This window comes from Zymoseptoria tritici, chromosome 8 (assembly GCF_000219625.1).
Source record: "Zymoseptoria tritici IPO323 chromosome 8, whole genome shotgun sequence".
NCBI lineage: Eukaryota > Fungi > Ascomycota > Dothideomycetes > Mycosphaerellales > Mycosphaerellaceae > Zymoseptoria > Zymoseptoria tritici.
The window spans coordinates 232217-253137 of NC_018211.1; the positions used below are offsets into that span (position 1 = coordinate 232217).

Below are 20921 nucleotides of genomic sequence, written 5' to 3' on the forward strand. Positions count from 1 at the left end.
GATTGCTGAGACAATTGATCGGAAGATGTGTGTATCAATCAATTTGGGCGGATGTCGTCGTCGTCGGTATGCACATGCAATCCAATTCCCGTACCAAACAAATCGCGTCCCGTCCTTCTGCTTGTCGCCCTGACCCTGACCCTGACCCTTGTCCCTTCTTTTCCAAGCCTTCCCGCCTTCCCGCTCGGCCTATTCCGCTGCATCTGCCAACTTTCTTTGTGCCTCTTTCATCAATTGTGCGACCGAGAGTGATCTCATGGTGCCATGTCAAGTCGATGTGGCGTCAACATGATACACGTCGTATCCTCTTCGCCATGCTGTGCGACTTGCGGCACTCATATGCTTACTTTAGCCTTTCCACAACGCCAGCCACATGACCCGATCTGAAACCCGCCCCACCTCAGTCGACGCTGTCGGAGAGCTGTCCGCTGGGACCTCCCTCCCTGATTAGCTTCGTCTTCGATGCCAAGAACTGGTATATCTCCACTACGAATGCCATGTGGCTCTGAAGTGGCGACAACGAGCTCTTGGCCTTCGAAAATAGCAGCCCGGAGCGTGGCTTTGTTCTCCGAGCATCCTTGTCCTGAGCTTGCCCATGCCGAACCCTGGACAACCCGGTATCTTTGGCAGTCGCCACCATCAAGTATTAAGTCCGAGGGTCAATGCCGATGCAATTTCTCGTCAGAGCCTCAGGAGGTTTGTGCAGTTGACATGATTGCCAAACTCCTTGACTCCTGTCGTTGACGAAGATCACGAATACGTGCAGCCGAGAGAGACATGCACAGATTTGGAAGGCCGCCGCACGCTGAAAGGACTGGCTTGGTAGTTGACAGGATCATTGACTTGGCGGCTACTGGGCAACGTATTGAGCCAAAATATGCCAGGAGTGCCTACCCACTACGACGTGCCTCGCGGACTGCTATTGCTACAGCTCGGCCAACAAGAAATGTCGCAAAACGACTGAAGCCTCACGGTGCCTTGGCAAGCGGCAGCATCGCCGGTCGCGCTGGATGGGTCATTGGTCTGCGGCTCACATCCACGGTGATCTGTTCGGCTTCATTCGTTGCAAGAGGACCGTGTTGATGGCTTGGTGATGCAGGGGAGCCTTCTCTCGTGCTGCCGTTGCTGGTAAGCGTCCTTCTCCATCCAGCGAACACGTCTGTCTCTCGCATTGGACGTGCTTGTGATAAGATGACAACCTACTGACGACTATGTGCGGATCGCTCACGCTGCAGCTACAAGAGCATGACATGTCCAACTTTCTTGTCGATCAACCGAGCCTCGAAGCAGCACGACTAGCTTCGCAAACTGAGAGTGATGCACGCTGACCAACTCGTGCTCGAGATCCACCAGCTGCTCAAAGATGTCATCTCCTTGTTCCAGCACAGCAAATTGAGATTGATTCATTGCCGTAACGAGCTGGTGCTGGAATGGTTGGCCGATTCGCGTTCGAGCGTGGATAAATTCAGGTTGGGTAATTGGGTGAGTAGGTGGCGGTAGCTCGGGGCACTGAAGACATGCACAACTGTATCACCAACATGGACTAGTGAAAGGTATGGTTCGTTCGTTCAAGCTCTGTTTGCATTCGTTACACTACTGAGAGATCTCCAAGCGCACTTAACTATCGCTAAGTCCCAAGCTTCGGAGGCTTGTCCCACTCCAACCTGCTCGGTGCCCTCCTGCTCTGCACCAAGTCTGCCCTGGCATCCCTCAGCCGCTGAACTGCTGGCAAAAACCCCGTCCCCGGCGCAAACGAAGCCTCTCCGCGTCTTCTCGGATCCACCGCAAGACAAGATACGATGAAGTTTCTCAATCCTGGCGTGCTGTACTCGGCGCTGATCTCGAGTGAAGCAGGATCCTGTCCGATGGGCCAACACTTGTCGTCCTTCGTCGCGAGCTGGTACATCACCTGGCCGAATGCATAGATATCCGCGCCAGTGGTTCGCCTGCTGATCATCTCAATGAAGACATGTCGATTCGAGGGATCGTTCCAGTCGCGATTGCCATAGACCGCTCTATCTTCCGGCGAGTGGTAACCAGGAGTGCCCATACCGGTCATAATATTTCTGTCCGAAGCCAACTTCGCAGCGCCAAAGTCGCCCAGCACCACGTCCGGCATATTACCGATTCGATCTGCCGACTTCTGCCAGCGCAAGAAGATGTTATCACCTTTCACGTCGCCGTGAATCACGGCTTCATGGCCAGCATCCTGGGTGTACTTTCCTTCGCCGACATGTCGCAAGCCGTGGTGGAGGTAAGCAAGCGCCTCGCTGATCTGAATTGCCACCTGGAGAACGAACTGCTCCGGAATCACGAGGCGCCGATTCTTGCTCGCCCACGCTTGGCCGATCAGGTCTCCTCCGCTGCAGTACTGCATCCAAAGCTTGTAGCGGCCTCTCTCGTCAGGGTCGGCGGTGCAAGCGAGGAGAGAGATGATGCAAGGGTGTGGCTTCAGATGCTTGAGTAAGATGCGCGCTTCCACGGGGTAGCGGTGTGTTGCTGTGTCACCGTCCTTCATGTCGTTGACGTTTTTGGTTGGGTGTGAGAAGGTGTGCTTGCACACGTACAACTTCTCGGACTGTTGGGATTCCAAGACTTGCACTTCGCCTTCCGTCGCGCCGTCGAAACCCTCCATCCAGGTAAAGTTGTCGCTCTCTATGAAGTCGAAACTTTGCGCCTCGGTGGTGCTGGCGAGTTGCGCGGCTGTTGTTGCGCCGACGATGTTGGCGTGGGTGGACATCGTTGTGAAGGAGGACTGTTTGCTTTGGCGTGAAGTTGTTGGTGTGGTGGGTGATTGTATAGCGAAGGCTGGTTGGGAAGTTGTGGTCTTTTGAGTGGTGTTCTGGAGTTGGACGTGCAAGTGGACGGCGGATAGGAAGAGAAGAAGGAAGAGATACAAATTGCGTAGACGGCGTAGTTCATATAGGGAAAAAAGGAGCAGGAGCACTTCACTCCCGCCCGCGCATTCCGCAGGTGAATTGCGTCGCAGCTGAAAGTCACGAATAAAAGCATTGTGTATAAATTCACGAGGAGGTGAATGAACAAATTATTGTACGTTGGCAGAAAAGAAGCATATTGAGGATTGATCGTATTGTGGAGTAAGGCGTATGGTTTGCTGGGAATATCGTTGTCTCAAGGAAGATGCAGAAACAGGTTTCCCTGCTTGCTTACGTCTATAGAAATTTCATTGTCTGTTCACCTAAGGACGTGAGACAGCAATCGGCCAGAAAACCGACTGCGTGATGTGATGTTTGAGTGAGCTTTTATTGCGCTAGCCAAAGCCAAGCCTTGGATCTGAGTTGAAGTGAATGAATGACGAAGTTTGAGTTGAGCAATGAAACGGCATCACAGCGGAAGCAGTATTACTATCCAGAAGACGGAGATTCGGACGCTTGAGGATATCATTCGACAGCTTGTCGTCATGAGGAATCGTCAAGGAATCCACTCGCCCTTCGAGGACGACCAAAGCTTACCAGGCGATTGCTTCAGAATCCTGAAAGGCGTCTGTATATCTGTATCATTCTGTTGAAATACTACTGCTGTATATGCGCCCGACTCGAAATGCAGGCAAGGACAGAGACGGTCTCTAGAGGAGCCAAAGACGTCGCAAACAAAGGGGACCATGCAGTACCTCATCGACCCCGACGCAGCTCACAGCGTACACAATAGCCTTTGTCTCATCCATCAATGGCCTTGTCCAATTCCTTTTCAGAGTTACTGGCCTTGCATGAAAGCAGATAGTCGAAGAAAGACTTGCACAATGCTCCTTTGTCCGTGAGACATCGGTCGAAAGATGCCACCCAGCGTATATACACCCCATATGGCACTCTCAATGTCTTTCTACCCGGTGTGCGTTCCCTCAAGTCCCATACCCTACCCCAATCAACCAACCCATCAACCCAACAGGCCGGTCCTGTGAGTGCAGTCCCTTCAACTTTCACTCCTCCAAGCAGAAGCAATGCTAAGCCTCGAGGACATCCTCGCCCTGACCCTCTTCGCCATGCTCCTCTCAGCGTTGATCCACGCGATCGCCAAGCTCCTCTCCGATGCCTGGTACAATTCCAAAAGTGGTCCATGTCGGCAATTGCAGGTCCGGAGCCGGACTCCTCTCCTCAACCGTCGGCGGAGGAAGAACAAAGCGAACACCACGCCGAAGAGCAAGCCCTGGTGGCGTTTCTGGGAACAAGGGAAGAAGTCACTGGTTGACGAAGAACAGGGTCCGGAAGCACCAGCCCTGCCACCACGACGCCGTCGCGACAGTCTCGAGAACGCCTTTGCTGGCTTTGACGAGACGCACGCGGCGGCGTATGATGATGTGGACTGGTCGGATGAGTATATCATGGCGGAATTGGTAGAGGACGATCTTCCGGAGTCGTTGCCGGCTTTGCTTGAATGGGGCAAGGGAGCTTTGCCGTCGATGCCCGATTCGTTCAAAGAGAAGTACGAGCTTCAGCGGACGTTCGGCACCATTTCCTGCGCTCCTGTACACTTCGTTACAGACCGTGTCACGGGCGAAGACCTGGTGATCAAGCAATTGAAGTGTCGACAAGTCAATGGTGAGTCCGTCATCCCCAACGAAGCTAAGATTGTCTCGCAGCACCTCGCACCGCACCCGAACATCATGGCCGTGAGGAACGTCCACATGGCCGAAGATGGCGAGCACTTTCCCTACGCCAACGTCGTGATGGAACACTGCAAAGCCGGCGATCTGCTCGACTTTTTGTATGCGTTCCAGTGCCGAGGAACCCCAGTTCCAGCTGCATTCATCCTGCACTTCGTCGCCAGCATGGTCGATGCCTTGACCTTCATCCACGCCGGCCACATCGGATGGGATCCAGTCTCAGGCAAGCCGATCATCGCCCACCCAGACCAGGCCGCCGTCTTGCACCGGGACATCAAGCCCGACAACATCTTCATGCAATGGCGGGAGACTTCCAGGCACGGCATGCCGGACATCATCCTCGCCGACTTTGGCCTCGCAGCGCTGGAGAGTGATAATGTCGGAATCAACGGTACGCCTGGCTACTGGGCTCCCGAAGTGCACAATGCAGACCTGAGCGCCGAGCGATTTGACAGCCCCCATGCCCCCGCAGACTGGCCTCAGGTCTGCAGCAAAGCGAGCGACATGTACAGCTTTGCGTTGACGCTGTTTGAGCTCATGACCTTGCGACGATACCAGCCAGGCGAGGACATCAGGACAGCATTCAACGACTCCACGGTGTCCCATCATGAGGAGATCTTGATCGTCTTGGAGAAGTGCCTCGTCGAAGCGCCGGAGAAACGGGAGTCGGCTGATGCATTCCACTTCGTCTCGCATGCTTTCAAGCAGAGGCTGCAGAACTGGGACGATCAAGGTGACCGGATCCCGGATCATGTCTGGCCCGCGGCGTTCACACGATCTCGAGATGGCATCGCGGAGGCTTCCTCGAAGTACTCCGCTCGGCCGTCAAGGTGCTCTGAGGATGCTGTAGCGGGTGCCTCGATGAGCTCGGCGTCTTGCGAGGACATGGCGGCTTCTGACAAAGCTTTTGCTGACTTGGAACAGACTCTGGCGGCGATGGATCCTGGCTATGGAACTATGTCGCCATCATCTCCCAAGAGCAAGATGTCGTGGTCCAGCTAGGCAACTTCATCGTGCAGTAAGACTCACGGTGAGGTGATCAGCAAAGGTTTCGGGTCTTCCAAATGTAAGTAATCACAATCACAAAGCCATCCTTGACCAACCCGCAATGTCTCGTGACGCAGTTCGTACCGTCATTTCTCGTTCCTCATCAAGTCATATCGTTACCATACACACAAAGCTGCGGCGACGGCGCCATCTCCAGGTTCTTCAGACTCCTTTCGATCGCTGCTTCGTCCAATTTTCCCAAACTCATCATCTTCTCCTTCAGACTTGCCGCGAATTTGTCAGTGACGGCGCCAGAGATCTGCACCTCTCTCACACCACGAAGGTCTCCAAACGGCTCCAGCATGACCTCGAGATCCTCTGAGACCTTGATCGCACCCTCTCGTTGACGTACGATCTCGCTTTTCTCCCGGTCCAGGAAAGCATTGCCGTTCGAGACGCGAATGCCGATCTTGGCCAGACGTTTCTCGTCATCATTCGCTGCGTCTGCATTCGTCCGCAACGCATTCACCAGACGCTGTACCTGCTTCCTCAACCCCTGCGTGAGACCTTTGCCGCTGACGTTGAACTTGAGCATGGCAGTGTACGAGTCGACATGATCCAAGTTTATGATCGCCCGCTTGATGAGCGGGAGGTATTTCGCAGGTAGCAACTCCAAGAAATCATATCGTCTCGTCGGAGCCAGTCCCGAAGGCAGCAGCCAGCTGAACCGGAATGTGATGCCTTGGAAAGTGACGAATAGCAGGAAGCTATTGCAACCGTACAGCAGCTCTGCACATTCGTCGTGGACCTGTCGGCACACCGACATCAAGTGTATGTTCCCCCGCTGCCAGACGACATGGCTTGGTCCTTTCGATGTTGCATTCGCCTGAGGTATGATCATCCCGCGGGCACCTCTTTTTTGCACAGCACTGAAGTTACGCGCATGGTCGGCCAGTGGATTCGGATTGTTGTGGTCTTGTGTTCGTGGGAGGAGGTACGCGTAGACCTGCTGTCTTAACTCGAGAGGTAATCGTAAGAAAGCGAAGGGTGCCTGGGGCGGAGAGCGGGATCTCTCCTCGAGCTGTTGCCAGGATTCATGGCGTTCGAATTGCGGGCGGTCCACGCTGATTGTTGTTGGAGCAAAGTGTGGAGAGACGTAGTAGTCTCTGCAGTTGTAATGGCCTTGATCGCCCATGCCAGAGATGTGGTCGTGTTGTTGTCGAGAAGGTCGAGGTGAAGTCGATGCGGCGAAGCGCGGAGGTCCTTGAGGTAGAACTACGCGCGCTAACAACAGCGCACGGATGGGGAGAGCTCACCGCCGCGTCTCTCCTTTGCTGACGACCTGCTTCCTGTCTTCTCCTCCTCTGCTTCCATCATCACAACAATCATGGAACGCACGACAACGCGAACCCCTCGTGGGTCAGTACTGCAGTTCGATGGATCTCGCAATGAGATCAAGATCACCACCACCGATAGCCCCACGATAGCTGGGGTGTTTGTCTCTTAACTCATCGAGCCTCCACCAGACAGTCTCAGAAGAGTCGTTTGGTGCCTTTTACCATTCTATTACCATTCCTCCAGAGATCGAATCCGACCATGTTCTTCGATACCCTACCCAACGAGATCCTCGGCCACATCTATCTCTCCTTGCCAGACATCTCCTCCGTCATCGCCCTCTCGTCAACCTCGCATCGCTTCCACAGCGCATACCATTCCTCCAAGAAGCTCGAGATCCTCCAAGATGCCGCCGACGCCGAATTCGGTCCGCTCGAAGACATTGTCCAACTCCTCACCCAAAACGCTTCGCAACCCGCCCATATTCGCCGCGAAGTTCCCATGAGCGAAGCCCTTCTCCACCAAATCCTCAAAGTCGGCCGCGTAGCCCAGAAATACGAGGAGATCTATCCCTTCAAAAAGTGGAAGACAGACTTCGCCAATCGTCGGCTATTGTCCACGTCAGAGCGATACACTTTAAGACAAGCCCTCTACCGCCTCTGGCTGTTCGACAAAACCTTCCACACCTCCTCGCACGTCCGCACATGCCGTGGGATGCCATCCATCGTCCGCGAACGCGCTTCTCTCCTCCACAACTTTTCCACAACCGAGCTGGCCGCAATGCTCGACGTCCACGCCGTGCTCCGCGACATGGTAGCCAACAACATCTGTCCCTCCAATGGCCGCATCAGACAAAAGTTCCAGAAACGCTACCCGGAAAGCAACCAGCAACTCCTCTTCAACATCCATCTCAATTACCCACCCGCACCATCTTCTTTCGTCGGAGAAGGCTGGTCAACGTTCGGCGCAGGCAGGTATCAGTCCCGCCTGGCGCCAACTCGATGGCACGAACCTGGAGCCGAGGGTTGGGGCGATGACATCTCGCACTACTACATCATCGAGGATATGATGAAGTTGGATCCGGAGCAGCTATTGTATCTGCGCGATAACTGTCACTTGAAGGCGCAGGTCGAGAGTCATGTTCGTGGACTCGGTGAGTGGTTCGTCAATAATGGAGAGACGTTTTCGGAGACGCTTGGGTTCGTGATCAAGCAAAGAGGTGGCGATGTGGAGGATTTGAAGGTGGCTGTCGAAGAGGGAGAAGTCGGTGTGGCTCTTGTTGAGGACTACTAGACCTGAATCAAGTACCCATTCGGTCGTTCCGGACACGTTATGGCGAATCAATCAGTGAGGACAAGCGAAGAGGCGAGGTCGTCTATCGTCGCAGTATATTTCTACAAGTAGGTATAATACAGAATGTACTCAACGTATCCGCCTCAATTGTCCTGCTGTAAATGCGTCGGCAGATTCCAGCTCGCATAGTCCATATGCACGAAGGCTCGGTCGACTATCAATAAAGTCAGCACTCAATCTCGAAGATCGCAAAAGATACAACTCACCATTCGGCACACTCTCCAGCACATACTGCAAACTCTCCCCGAGATCATGACTATCCCTCAACGAGATACTCTCCTCCAACACCAGATCCACCTCCACATTCAGCTTGTCTCCACTGTGATAAGCCTGCAGTCCTTGGATCTGCTTGATCGTCTTGGCGAAGCGCATGGTCAAGTACAGGAGAATATTCCGCTCGTCTGCACTCGCCGACGCACCCGTTAGGTTCATGATATGCTCGTTCGCGGTGCGGGACCAATTGATGATGACGTAGAGTGAGAGGAAGACACCACCCAGAGGATCCAGCCACCAGATTCTCGCGTAGAAGCCGATGAGAGGGAAGATGATGGAGAAAGTATTGAACACCACATCAGTCAGGGCGTCTTGAGCGAGAGCCTGGACGGAGGAGTTCTTGATGAGACGACACCACAGCCAGCAGGCGCCTTTGATGAGGACTGTCGCGGACATGATTGCGATGGCGGGGATGGTAAGTTCGACGATTTCGTGGTTGCCGTTCGTCAAGGCGGAGATGGCTTCCCAGAGGACCTGGATGAAGGCTGTGATCATGATGACGGAGAAGACGAGGACGCCGACGGGCTCGAGGCGTCGTCGGCCGATGGGGAAGGCGTATTGATCTGTGCGGGAGATGAGCCGGGTTGTGATGCCGACGATTGCTGTGCTGAGGAAGTCGAGAGCTGCATCGACGAGGGAGGCGAGTACCGAGACGGAGGAGGATAGCAGGACGACGACGAGCTTCATGATAAGCAGGGCGGTATTGGCGATGAGGTTGATGATGATGGCGACTTTGACGACGGTGGATTGCGAAGAGGCCTCTTCTTCGTACTCCAGTTCTGGGATCTCTGGTGCTGCTTCGACGTCGCCGCGGGTGTTGGTGCGTTTCAGAAGTGGTTCTTCCTCCCCATTCTCCACCGCTTCTTCACTGTTGCCGGGCGTTTTGAAGGAGTAGATGTCCTTGGGCGTTCTCTTGACTCTAGGAGGAGGTTGAGCTGCCTCGCCATTGGCGTAGAATCCTCCATCCGCGTCAATGCTGTCAAATGAGCCGTGCCGATCTGGGTACACGCGCATCGGCTCCACCTGTTCCTCCTCGCTGATCGTCTCTGGAAGAGCTTCCTGTCGTAAATTCTGCATGGCCGATGTCTGTGGGTGGTGGTACTCCTGGATCAGATCGTGCGGCAGGCTGCTGTCCAGCAAACGATCGATGTACATGTAATGCTGTATGAGATAGTTGTTCCTCTCATAGTATTTCCGAAGCTTCTTCTTCTTGATCTTCCCTAGATCGTCGTCTGTCTTCCAATACTGCTCCCACCGGTATCGCGGATTCGTGTACCCAATCAGCCGTTGACTGCGAACCTGCGGCGTGTTAAGCACGCTGGCAGCATAGCTCAACCTTCTGGTGCTTGCATCGTCGCCTCCTCCCCATCCTGCCACGCCATTCGGTTTGTGTCCGTTGTGCCCCATGGTCAAGTCATCCGAATCGTTGCTTTCCCGACGTCTTCTATCAATGAACTCAGCGGCGCTGATACTGTGAGCACGCGGCCATAACGGTCGCGGACTGGAGAGATTCGTGCTAGACCTGGTCGGCTTCATCAATCCCGGGTCGGCGGACAATGGGAGGAACAGCTGTAGCAAATTCTGCTGGTTGGATGGTGGACGGTCCATCTTTTCGGCGAATAGGTGCTTGCGTTCGCGGGTGGAGGAGGGCGGACGAATAGCGAGGGCCGTGATGCTATCGATCGGCCATTGCTGCAAGATTTTGCTGAAGCACTCCGGAGGACGGCAGTTGAAGCAGACGGGATTGTTATTGGAATTTGAAGTCGCATCGCCGTGAAAGAGAGCTTCCAGCCAGCAAGGTTGCCGTCGATCTCAGGGCAATCCCAGCCTCGGCAATAGCAGCCGACCGACTTCACTTCATCCTGCTCCTTCATCCTGCTCCCTCCTACCTTCCTCTACACACCTACAATGATCAGTCTCGACACTCATTGAATTCCAATTTCTTGACTCTAGCGGAAGAGTAGCCGGACTCGAAGGGTGGTTATCTTGTCCTGCATCTGCCACTGTCACACAGGGAGTAAACTGGCTGTCTTCAGGCGGAGTACACTGGCTGTCTTGGGGCTCATGCTCCAGGTCTCGAGGACGCCTTAGCAAACGGCCATCCGTAGATACCGCTGGATGGCGCTATGTTGCCAGAGAATGTATCGTTTATTCTGCGATCATTGTCGAACCGCCTCAGGACCCGCCTCCGACTCACTAATCCTTGTCATCAACTACAGCTCAACGATGCACGCTGCCGTTAGTATGAAACAGACAAACATTTGTAGGCGCTTCCAACACGCTTCCGAGCAAGCTTGACTCTCCGTTCTCACCTTTTAACCTTCCTTTCTTCCTGCACATATTGACTGCCGTCTTCCTGCTTCTCTCCCTACTCTCCAAACCTCAGCAAGGAACCACGATGGATCGACCAGAGCTCGGCCGGTGGCAGCTGTACAAAGCAGCGCAAGCGCAGGTGGTAAAGTGGCTGATTCAGACAGCTGGCGATACTGTGCGTGGCACGTCTGCCCTGAAAGCGCACCAACTACTTGACTTGGCGCGGTCGACGGCAGGTGCAGCTACTGCAGTGCCTCCTGCCATCATCGCATCTCTTCAAGACGTGAGTTGTCCGCGACCGTGGTTCTTATCCTGTCAACATCCCGCTAATTCATCTACCACCGCGCAGGTCATCGATGGCCGGCAGTCTCAAGCAAACTGGCACAGTCAGCGGTCCAATGTGAGAGACAACGAAAATCACCAGTGGTTCATTGAGCTACTGATAAAAGTCCGCAATATCCTGCTGCCATGCGTCTCGAACGACCGAAAGCCGGACACGAAGGCTCAAAACATGGACACGATCTGCGTCAAGGAACGCCTCGCCAACGTCTTCTCCCTGCTCGCAATCGAGGAACCATCTGACTCACCACTCGGGAACAAGCCTCTCATTCTCGAGAACGACGGCATGGGTCCCGACTTCGCTCTCTGGTGCCACATCAAGGACATGAACGACGTCCGAGAGTTCATCAAGGAAGCGTGGCTTAAGTATACGAGTGGAGAGCTCAGCATCGTGCTTGTGTCACAGCTTGCCGAGGTCGGTATCGGTCTGATGCGTATCGAGGATGAGAAGTTCGTTGCACAGTATCCCCAGTTCAACGACTATTGGAAACTGTTGGAATACTTTAACCTGGAGGTTCACGGCTCGGGAAAGACAATGTAAGTCATCCATTAATCCCTCAGTTGATGCCTACTTACCGCCCTTTCGCAGCTGTGTCACGCCACTCAACATCATTACCAACGCTCAAGCTCGTAACGAAGAGCTCATCAGGTTGATCTGTCCGGCCGCGGCTGTGCTTCTTCGAGAAATCCGAGATGAGATAAAGAAGCTCGCTGGAACGACGGAGGGTAAAGCGTTGCTCCGCTACAGCAGCAAAGCAGAAAAGATTCCCTCGATGAGAATCCTCGAGCTGGAGGCCTACGACTTCAGCTCGATTCTCGAAGTCCAAGTTCCCGAGCTTCTCGCATGGATACATTTCCACAAGGCCAAAGGAAAGCGCTCATCCACCCAGATGTTTGACCGATTGGAATTCCTGTGCGGTATGGCAGACTACTACGACTCTGAGCTCACCCCCACTTGGCTGGTTATGGCTTGTGCTATTCATCTCGATTTGTAAGTTTGCCGGGACATCAAGCTCGTGATGGACCACATCTAGCTCGAGCTTCCGCTGTCCTGCGAGACCCATGCTAACTCTCCTTCCTTTCTGCTTAGGTATGAGATCATCGGCGATAAGCCCGCTGTTACTGCAAAGGCATGGCTGGCCACTACTCGTGGAATGAAACAGCAACTCGACGACATCAATGCTCACTTTGCTGGCCTGGACCATCCCTCCTCGGACTGGAGAGCAGAGCTTGCTCCGATCTTTCGCAGGAGCGACGGCTCGGAGGATCAGCTGTTTGTCACCAAGGTGGGTCTCGAGTATCAGCGGTCAAGAGGATACTCCTACGCAGACTCTGACATGCTTGGAAAGGCGACGTCATGCATCATGGGATCCCCATGTGTCGCCGGAGGAGCTCTGTGGAGCGATCGCATGGCGTACCACAAAGTTGGAATCCGCTTTGCCAACCTGGACTTGACACTGTTTGCTTTGGCGAACTTGTACACGGCCATCACCAAATCGAACCTTCTCAAGTCAACATGGGAGGACATACACTTCCTCATCAACACGCACAAGCCACACACTCCTCTGGTCCCTAAGATAGCTGGTCCCTACGATGCGGCGTCTCATCTTCGACACTACGTCCGGTCCCTCGGATGCTCCCTTGCTCAAACCTCGAAGTACACCTCATCTTCAGCTGTTCCCACGCACGAATTTGTTGTGGACAACCATTGCACCGCCGTATCACCGACATCCGAGTTTGTCGTCGCCATTACACACGGGTATCACGCCAACGACCTGCTCGACACCTTTGACAGGGGCGACCTTGTCGAGACGGTGTTGACCAAGCTCACGGCGGAGTCAAAGGGCTTGAAGCACGGCACCAAGGGCAAGAAAGGTAAGAAGGGCACGAAGCATCAACCACAATTCACCGTCACGGAAGTTCTCTCTACATTCAAAGACCACATGATAAAAGATGAGCTTCACCTGAACTTCGACTATCCTGCTTTCTACATGGTCGGCGAGAAGATCCGCCGGGGTCTCCACGATCTCATTCCAGACATCAAGGACCATCTTGTCGGAATGGCTCTCTGGGAGATCGTCTTGCGCATCCTTAGAGACTCCGCTACTGCCAAAGAGCCTACTCTCCTCCAAAAGGCGGCCGTCATCGTGGGAGACATCATCAACGCACCCGGCGTGAGTAACAAATTCTCAAAAGAAGCCCGCAATGCCTCTTCAGGTGGGATCACCAAGAGTCTCGCTCCGAACATCAGACCGTACAATCCTGCGTGGACAGCGGAATTGTGGGAGTACTTTGTACGTCACCGTCACAGCCTGCACAACGTCAACATGACAATCGCCTCATCCAGTGCGTCATACATCACATTCTACGATCCGAAAGGCAGAAAAGGAAACATCGATCGCATCACTGAGGCAGCCGAGCGATTCTGGCACCTCTGGTCTTCTGTTCGGTTGCGAATGGGGATCGGGGGCAAGCTGGAAGAGGCCAATGCGATTGGTGTCCAGCGTAAAGACGGCAGCAAGATCACTTTCCCGTTGCCTGCTACAATGAAGTCACTTGGTCTGAGGGGGTTTGAGGGCTTCGGGATTCCGTTGCTCGAGGCGTTGGACACTCCGATGGAAGAACTGGCGAACTGCAGCAGCTTGAAATGAAGGTGGATTCGGCAAAGAAGAGGAAGGTTTCACTGGATCGGTGTCAGCGGTGAGATCTGAGCGTTCAGGTATGCGGATGCATGGAGCAAAATTGCATTGACTTTTCCACTTCCAAGACTCGCATTTTCCAGCAGATCGAAACTGCCCAATCACTCTCGGACAAGGTCATGACAGTCAACCTCATTACCTTTCCTCATCGGAAGCGGTCCGGCAGCAAGATAGATCCGAGGCCGAGAGCGTCTGACAAACATTCCTGAGAACTTCCATGATGAGCGGATCCGACCCTGCATCCTGCACAGCTCCGGTCGTGCATACAAGAATCAATGCGCGCTGCCCAGAACCCTGCGCATCTGGGCAGCTCTCGCCATTTCCTCAGGTCGACTTGGGCCCCGGCGTGCTTCACGAGGCGAACACTGCTTCCTTTATGCGACTCTGCGTGTGTGCCACTATATATGGATCCCTACCATCCCGGCTTCCGCTTTGGGAATCGACTCGCTGGCCGACCCATCACCATCCATATACAACATCCTCGGAGCGGTCAGCGACGACGAGAAGCTACTGGAACCTGTCAAAACATCCCGAAGTACTGGAGTGCGCCGCGATCCACGGCCAGCACAGCGTGGCTTCTGCTGCGGCGTCGTAGCATTAGTCAGATGATCTGGGGCTGCTGCACAAGTACGACAAAGCGAAGGGATGGAGTTGTTGCCTCAATGAAACCGGGAGATCGAAAGAGCCTTCGGTCTTTCGGCTTCACTGGCTTCCACGTACCAATGAACTCGGCATGGGCGAGGAAGAACATTCTTCAAGGTCGGCATATTGCCAGGCTCAGATGCTGATTTCACCATTGTACGCCCCGTGCTTGGCAATTGCAGCAAGGACTGGCACAAGGACCCCTGGCGTACGTGGTCTTGGCTCGTCTTTTCATGATAGTGAGGGACATTGGCGGCGTGGTTAATGATCTGAAGGCATCCGAGTTGTTCATGCTGGCCAGTTTACTCGTCTCAAGTTCTTCAACAACATCAACATACAACTGAGCGACACACTGCCAAGGACATATTTCAACAAGACATCATCAGTACTCGACCATCCGCAGGCCATCTCCAACCAACATAAGCCTGCACTCCGTCCTACCACCTCGATGGATCTCAAAGCATTGATCGTCTTGTCGCTCTTCCTCGCGGCATCCTCAGCATGCAGTCATCCAAGCATATGCATCTGCAGAGACGACGACCGGGAAGCATTTTGCCGGCAGAGAATTTACGATCGGAACAATACAGATGCAACGAGATCTGTCTCAATAGTGTGTGCGCTGGAGAATATGACGACACCCAAGGCAAATGTCGTGTGCCCTTTGGCGATTGCATTGGAGGCTTCCACAACCTTGACTGATGCGAGGCCTTCGACAACACCTGTGCTTGGGACGCCATTTGCTGAACTCCACAATTGTCGTGCGTTTCGGGTGACTTCCTTCGCGCTGTCCGAAATTGGGCATCCAACGCTGAGTTCTCGCAGTTTGGAGTTGACGGAGTCATGCGGAGGCATGGTCCAGCGATCTAGAGATCGGGTCGGGTCGTTCAGACCTGAATTTGAGGCACTAGCTCAAGAATGTATGCGAATCTGCTAATATTGCTCCAGCATTCCAGTCACATCCATCCGCACTGAAGAGAAGAACTGTCTGGGTACACAACATCTTTGCTCACCTCGCCTGATGAGGCTCATGTTACCAGGAACGTGCTGTACGCATTCTTACAATGACCTCTATAGAGAGCCCTGAGTATCGACGACGACGACTGATCTCAACGGCGTAGCTGTGTATCCATAAGTCGAGAGCGGCATTGCTCTGGACCAGAAGACACCATAGTACACGAGAACATTTGGGCTGGTTGGACGCGACGGCGTGTAATGTGAACCATGTGATTCTGATTTATTGTTTCTGTCTGTTGTGTGAAGCAAGCCAACAGCAGTCGAAGGTAAGCGAATCCGCTGTGCGTAAAATTCGCCACGCTGACACCATTGGTGACCTTGTCTTAATGCTGAAACCAAAGAAGATGAAAGAACTCGCTTTTTGACTGAAAGAACAAAGAAAGAGAGAATCTGCACATACCGTCGCTTGCAATCGCTCCTCGACAAGCTGTCGTGTAAGCGTTCGTTCCTCTCGAGCACGGCATGGCCGCATCGTGACCGCCGGTAGTACACATGGAGGACGAGGCCATCCATCACTTCCGGCGGGCCAGCCTTGCTACCTTTGACCGTGGAGGACCCATGTAGTTCTTCTCCATGCCTTCAAACAGAAATTCAAGCAAGGACTTTCAACGCAGCGAATAAAAGCAACATGCACGCTCTCACATCAACGCAATGCTGCATGCAGTCGCTCCTCGACAGACTACCGTTTTGCACCAGTAGGCTTCGCAAACTTGCGTCCGCCGGTCGGAAGAGGGCCGGTATTCCTGTTGTTGATGATGCCCTCCATCGGCTGCGGCGAGCTAGCCTTGCTGCTGGTGGTCTCCGCGCCGCCCGCCTCGGACATGCCGGTCATGCTCTCATCGACGTCGTTGTCGAAGACGACGCCGTCCATATCGTTTGGGAAGTCGGCGATATCTTCCATCTCATCTGGAGAGAGCTCCATGATGGTGCTCGTAACGCCATTGACATCCGCCTGGGTCAAGATGCCCTGATCGAGCAAAGGGTACAAGTTGCGCCAGACCCATCCCAAAAACTTGTCGTGCAGTCGATCGTGGACTCGCAGAAGCACAGGGTCTTGCACCAGTTCAAAAGCCCTCGCGAAGCCCTGGAAGGTTGGTTGGAATTCGGGATCGACGTCGCAGGACTCCTCGTGCCAGGCGAACAAGATCTCGACACCTTTGAGGCTGGTCGCCGCAACTCGAGCCTCGAAGGCTTGAAGGCTGTGGGCGGCATGGTTTTCGATGTACTTCGGGTGGACGATGAAGGGGAAGGGATCGTCGTCAGTGGCGGCGAGAGCATCGCCCTCAGGAGCCGGAGGGTGCACAAGCTCTTGATCTTGATGGTTCGGGGTGCCTGGACGAATTGCGATGATCCGCGACTCCTGCGCCATGGGAGATCGTGCACGTGGGGGTCCCTGTGGGCTCTCAAGCGCTTGGTCGACCTCAGTCGCAGCCGTAGCCATGCGATGCTCTTGATGCTTCTGTCCCGCAGCGGCGTGAACCTTGTCCCAATAGATGTCGGCAGGGTGGCGTCTGACAATCGGTCTGCGCATGGGAACGCGCGGCGTGTCGGGGAGGCGAGGTTTCTTCAGGATACCGCGCCGAAGGGGCTGCGCAGTCGCCAGCATGATCTCTTGACCGTTCGCCTGTTGTCCGAGGCCAGTGAGAAATCGAACAAATTGCCGACTACTGGAGAGGGCGATCTCGAACGCCTTCTTCGCCATCTTAGTTGCGCCTTTCTTGATTGCGTTTGCTTTGACGTGGGACCACTCCTTCAGGCAACGACGCTTCGGTGCGCGCTCTTCTTCTGGCAGAGTCGCTCCATCAACACCAGCCTGTTGGTCCGACCTGGTGCGCTTTGGAGGGCGAAGACTGTGTACATTGTCGCTGAACGCGTGTTCAGGCGGAGCCTCATGCACTGCGTCGACGCGCCCGTTCCTATTCAATTTCAGAGTCTCGTACCTCGCAATTTGCGGCATATCGCCGCGAGGTGTCGGCTTTGACATTTGCTTCGCATGGTTACGTCGGACTTGGATATCCATTTTGTGCTGGATGAGCCACTGCTGAGAAGGCTTGACCAGTGCGGCGACCACGACGAAGGCTTCGTCCCTCGTGCGCTTCTGACGGCGAGGAGGCTGGGACGCATCAATGGACTGGACCACAGCCTGTTGAGCTTCTCCGATTTGTGCAAGCTCGAGTTGCTCTGTAGGGTCGAGTTCGTGCTTCGCAGCGTTCGCACCGTTGTCATTGTCCACGGCATCTTCCTCGGCGCCAACGATGCCGGCGTGGAGACCAGCATCGTCCACGGCGGCGGCATTCAGGCGAGCATCGACGTTGTGTTGAGTACGCATCTCTTCCTTCGCCTCCCGAGCTATAATCTTGTCCATTTCATCGAAGTGCTCTTGAGTGTGGTAGTTCATGAGATCAAGTTGTTCTTGCGTGAGGTTCTTGATCGCATCGAGTACCGACCCAGCAGTGGAGTCATCTGGGACAGCGACTTCATGTTCTTCGTCCTCCTTGTTTCCTTGTGGATCGAGAGCGTCCTCGGCACCGTGATCATCTGCGAGGCCCACGACTTGCGCATCCACCGACTCTGCAGGTCGTGGAGCAATGAGTGCGCCATCGGATCGGGGTATCCGCACGGAGTCGGGACTCCGAGAGCCACCGTTGAGGCTTTGGAGCTCAGGAGTGGGAGGGAATGATGTCTGGCCGCAATTAGCATTTGTCACTTTGCAGAATGATGACGGAGATGCGCACCTCGCGGTCTGAGTTGTAAGTTATTCGATCTGGCGCCTTGAATTCAGAGAGGCCGGGCGGTGGATCGGGGTAGGGATCGGATGAAGAATACACGGGATGGCTGGCCACTGAGGTGAGATACACCCCGGCGTCCTCCAAAGCAGTGGCTTGCGCGTAGCTCAATCTCTCGCCAGCATCAAACAGAGCCTTGATTTGCTTGATGCTCAATGGCAGACCAGCTTCGTCTTGGTGCACTTGTGCGGGCGCAGCTGTCGAGGACTGGTCTGGTAGCTGTGAAGTGGTTTGGCGCGGACTCGAGCACGGATGGCCAGCCTCGGTAGTGTAGTCGTCGTCGTGCTCTCCCGCATCATCCTCTACTTGCGCATCGGCGTCCGGTTGCGCATCATCGTTGCTAGGCTCGGAAGAGTCGTAGGTGATGTCGCGAACACGACGTTCATTAGCATCGTTTGCTCGTCGGTCTTTCGGCTTCGCGATGCCTTTAGTTTTCGCCATGTTCGATGGTTTCCGAGTTGGTGTTGCGGTATGTTGCGAAGATCACGTAGGAAGACTCGAGCTGGAAACCATAAGCTGGCCAGTGGGGGCTCTCTGCTAGCGCCATTCTTGGCGTCCAAGCTCAAAGGCTTGTTTGCTCGGTTTCCTCCCGCCCTCTTTTCTCAATTCATGACGCAGCTTTCTTCTTCTTTCTCTTTCCTCCAACAACATTTCGACAATTGGTCAACATGGACCGGTGAGCGGTCGCTGGCAGAAGTCTCCAGCCCCCACAGCGCAACAAGGGACGGCGTTAGGGGTTGCTAGGATTGGGCGGTTAGTACGTCCCCTTGGAAAAACGCTTGGAAGACAGCCAGATGGACGATCGGAGTTCGCGGACCATATGCGACCGACGGCCGGAAGAGACATTCGTGCAGAATGTTCTCGTGGACTTCACCCAACTCACGAGGCTAACCTTGGCCCCTCGAGAGCCTATGCCAGTGACCGAGGAAGGGATATGCGCAGACTGGATGGTCCCAGCTCGCAGGCAGGATACGTATGCTCCAGCACTGACGGCTTTCGCTAACTCTCTAGGATCCGCAAACACATTGGTCAAGCTTGGATCGGTGAGCGGTCACTGGCAGAAGTCACCAGTCACCACAGCGCGAGAGTCGGCGTTAGGACTGTAAGGGATTGGGCGGTTAGTACGACTCTTCGGAACCTCGTTTGGAAGACAGCCACATGGTCGATCGGAGTTCGCGGACCATACGCGACCGACGACCGGAAGAGATGTCTTTGTTGTTGGGCCATGGGGATGAGGGCTAGCGCCGGCAGGACATCTCGCGGACTTCACCCAACCCACGAGGCTAACCTTGCTCCTCGGGGGCCGATGTCAGTGACCGAGGAAGGGATATGCGCAGACTGGATGGTCCCAGCTCGCAGGCAGGCAAGTAAGCGTGGAAACTGTTGAGATACTGCTGACCTTGAGCCACCACGAGATGGCGCGCGGCTTGGTGATGGAGCGCAGCGCAAGACCACCCGCCCTTACCAGGCACTTTGGGAGAGACCAAAGGGTGGCAACACTACTATCCGCCCTCATCAGGCACTCTGGGAGAGACCAGAGGATAGCCATACTTTTTTTCATCGTTCTTGAGGCATGCCTGCCTTGGTCCGGAGAAGGAGCGCACCAGTCTGCTATCTAATCAGCGCAGTGGACACAGTATTCGCCATCAGTTTTGAGCTTCCTACCTTATGCCATCATCTGCCCCACCTAGAGCTCAAATTCGTGCGCGCAATTCACGTCAAATGCTGCTTCGCCACCTGGTCCTCCACAGCGCAGAATCTTCACCAATGACGGCGGAAAAGTAAGCCATCCTTCAAAATGCGGTGCTTAAAAGCCGTCCACACACGACTCATGTCCGCAGTGCTTGCGCGCAGGTGGCAATGATACGTAATAGCAAGTTCTGACAGGATGGAGGTGAAATGTCCTGTTTGTTTGAGTGTGAGCGTGAGAGGTGAAGTGCAGACTGAGTTGCGCTAGCGTGGCCAGTCGACTTGATGCGAGTCGTCAACATTCGGCGCGCGGGTTGATTGGAATTTGATGAGGCTTGTTGAAGACCTCGCATGGGTCCTCAAACAAGGAAGACTTCCTTTGCAGACTGCGACGGTATGTAGCAGATGTTGGAGTAAAGGAGGCATCAACAAGACTGTCTCCAAGAAGGGCGCGTTGGCTTTGTTCATGCGTCACCGGATTTGAAGCATGCTCACGGAGAATGATAAAAAACGGCTCATTCAGTATTCCTTGTTCTTTGCATCGCATCGGCACTGTGAGGCAACCTTCTGTACTCGAAGCACGTCGCGGACACAACCGCGTTACTGGATCCTTGAGATCTCAGTACATTGTAGAGAAGATGTATATAGGTCTGCGGATCATGTCGATGTCAATGTCAACGCCAAGATCGGCCGAAGTCCCGGAGTCATGACATCGGTCCAAAAGTCTACTCCAAAGACTCCAGGTCGCGCTTCAAAATTATCAGTCTCTCCATCAACCACCGCGCTGGCCCATTTCCGATGCTGGCAAAGGGCTTCAAACCACCGACATGGACCAACCAAGGCTATGTGTGTCTGTCATGTCGCTCACAA

The 20921-nt window shown here is 54.4% G+C and overlaps 6 protein-coding genes across 6 annotated transcripts; 2 read left to right on the forward strand and 4 right to left on the reverse strand.

Annotated features, from left to right (window-relative positions):
• Nucleotides 1-1627: 1627 nt before the first annotated feature.
• MYCGRDRAFT_94912 (uncharacterized protein) lies at nucleotides 1628-2740 on the reverse strand (the record flags this gene model as incomplete). Its single annotated transcript, XM_003850476.1, has 1 exon — nucleotides 1628-2740. The coding sequence occupies one exon, from the start codon at nucleotides 2738-2740 to the stop codon at nucleotides 1628-1630; it is 1113 nt and encodes a 370-aa protein (XP_003850524.1).
• A 3385-nt stretch (nucleotides 2741-6125) lies between these two features.
• MYCGRDRAFT_27623 (uncharacterized protein) lies at nucleotides 6126-6644 on the reverse strand (the record flags this gene model as incomplete). Its single annotated transcript, XM_003850475.1, has 1 exon — nucleotides 6126-6644. A coding segment is annotated over one exon (519 nt), but the record flags the coding sequence as incomplete, so codon positions are not given.
• A 365-nt stretch (nucleotides 6645-7009) lies between these two features.
• On the forward strand, nucleotides 7010-8236 carry MYCGRDRAFT_74379 (uncharacterized protein; the record flags this gene model as incomplete). Its single annotated transcript, XM_003849842.1, has 1 exon — nucleotides 7010-8236. The coding sequence occupies one exon, from the start codon at nucleotides 7205-7207 to the stop codon at nucleotides 8234-8236; it is 1032 nt and encodes a 343-aa protein (XP_003849890.1).
• A 143-nt stretch (nucleotides 8237-8379) lies between these two features.
• MYCGRDRAFT_46865 (uncharacterized protein) lies at nucleotides 8380-9976 on the reverse strand (the record flags this gene model as incomplete). The annotated part of the gene is made up of 3 exons (XM_003850474.1): nucleotides 8380-8450; nucleotides 8503-9488; nucleotides 9576-9976. 3 exons carry the CDS (start codon nucleotides 9974-9976, stop codon nucleotides 8380-8382), a joined length of 1458 nt encoding a protein of 485 aa, XP_003850522.1.
• A 991-nt stretch (nucleotides 9977-10967) lies between these two features.
• MYCGRDRAFT_94915 (uncharacterized protein) lies at nucleotides 10968-13872 on the forward strand (the record flags this gene model as incomplete). Its single annotated transcript, XM_003849843.1, has 4 exons — nucleotides 10968-11165; nucleotides 11232-11758; nucleotides 11811-12212; nucleotides 12312-13872. 4 exons carry the CDS (start codon nucleotides 10968-10970, stop codon nucleotides 13870-13872), a joined length of 2688 nt encoding a protein of 895 aa, XP_003849891.1.
• A 2383-nt stretch (nucleotides 13873-16255) lies between these two features.
• Nucleotides 16256-18803, reverse strand: MYCGRDRAFT_94916 (uncharacterized protein; the record flags this gene model as incomplete). Its single annotated transcript, XM_003850473.1, has 3 exons — nucleotides 16256-17426; nucleotides 17517-18259; nucleotides 18312-18803. 3 exons carry the CDS (start codon nucleotides 18801-18803, stop codon nucleotides 16256-16258), a joined length of 2406 nt encoding a protein of 801 aa, XP_003850521.1.
• Between the last annotated feature and the right edge of the window lie 2118 nt (nucleotides 18804-20921).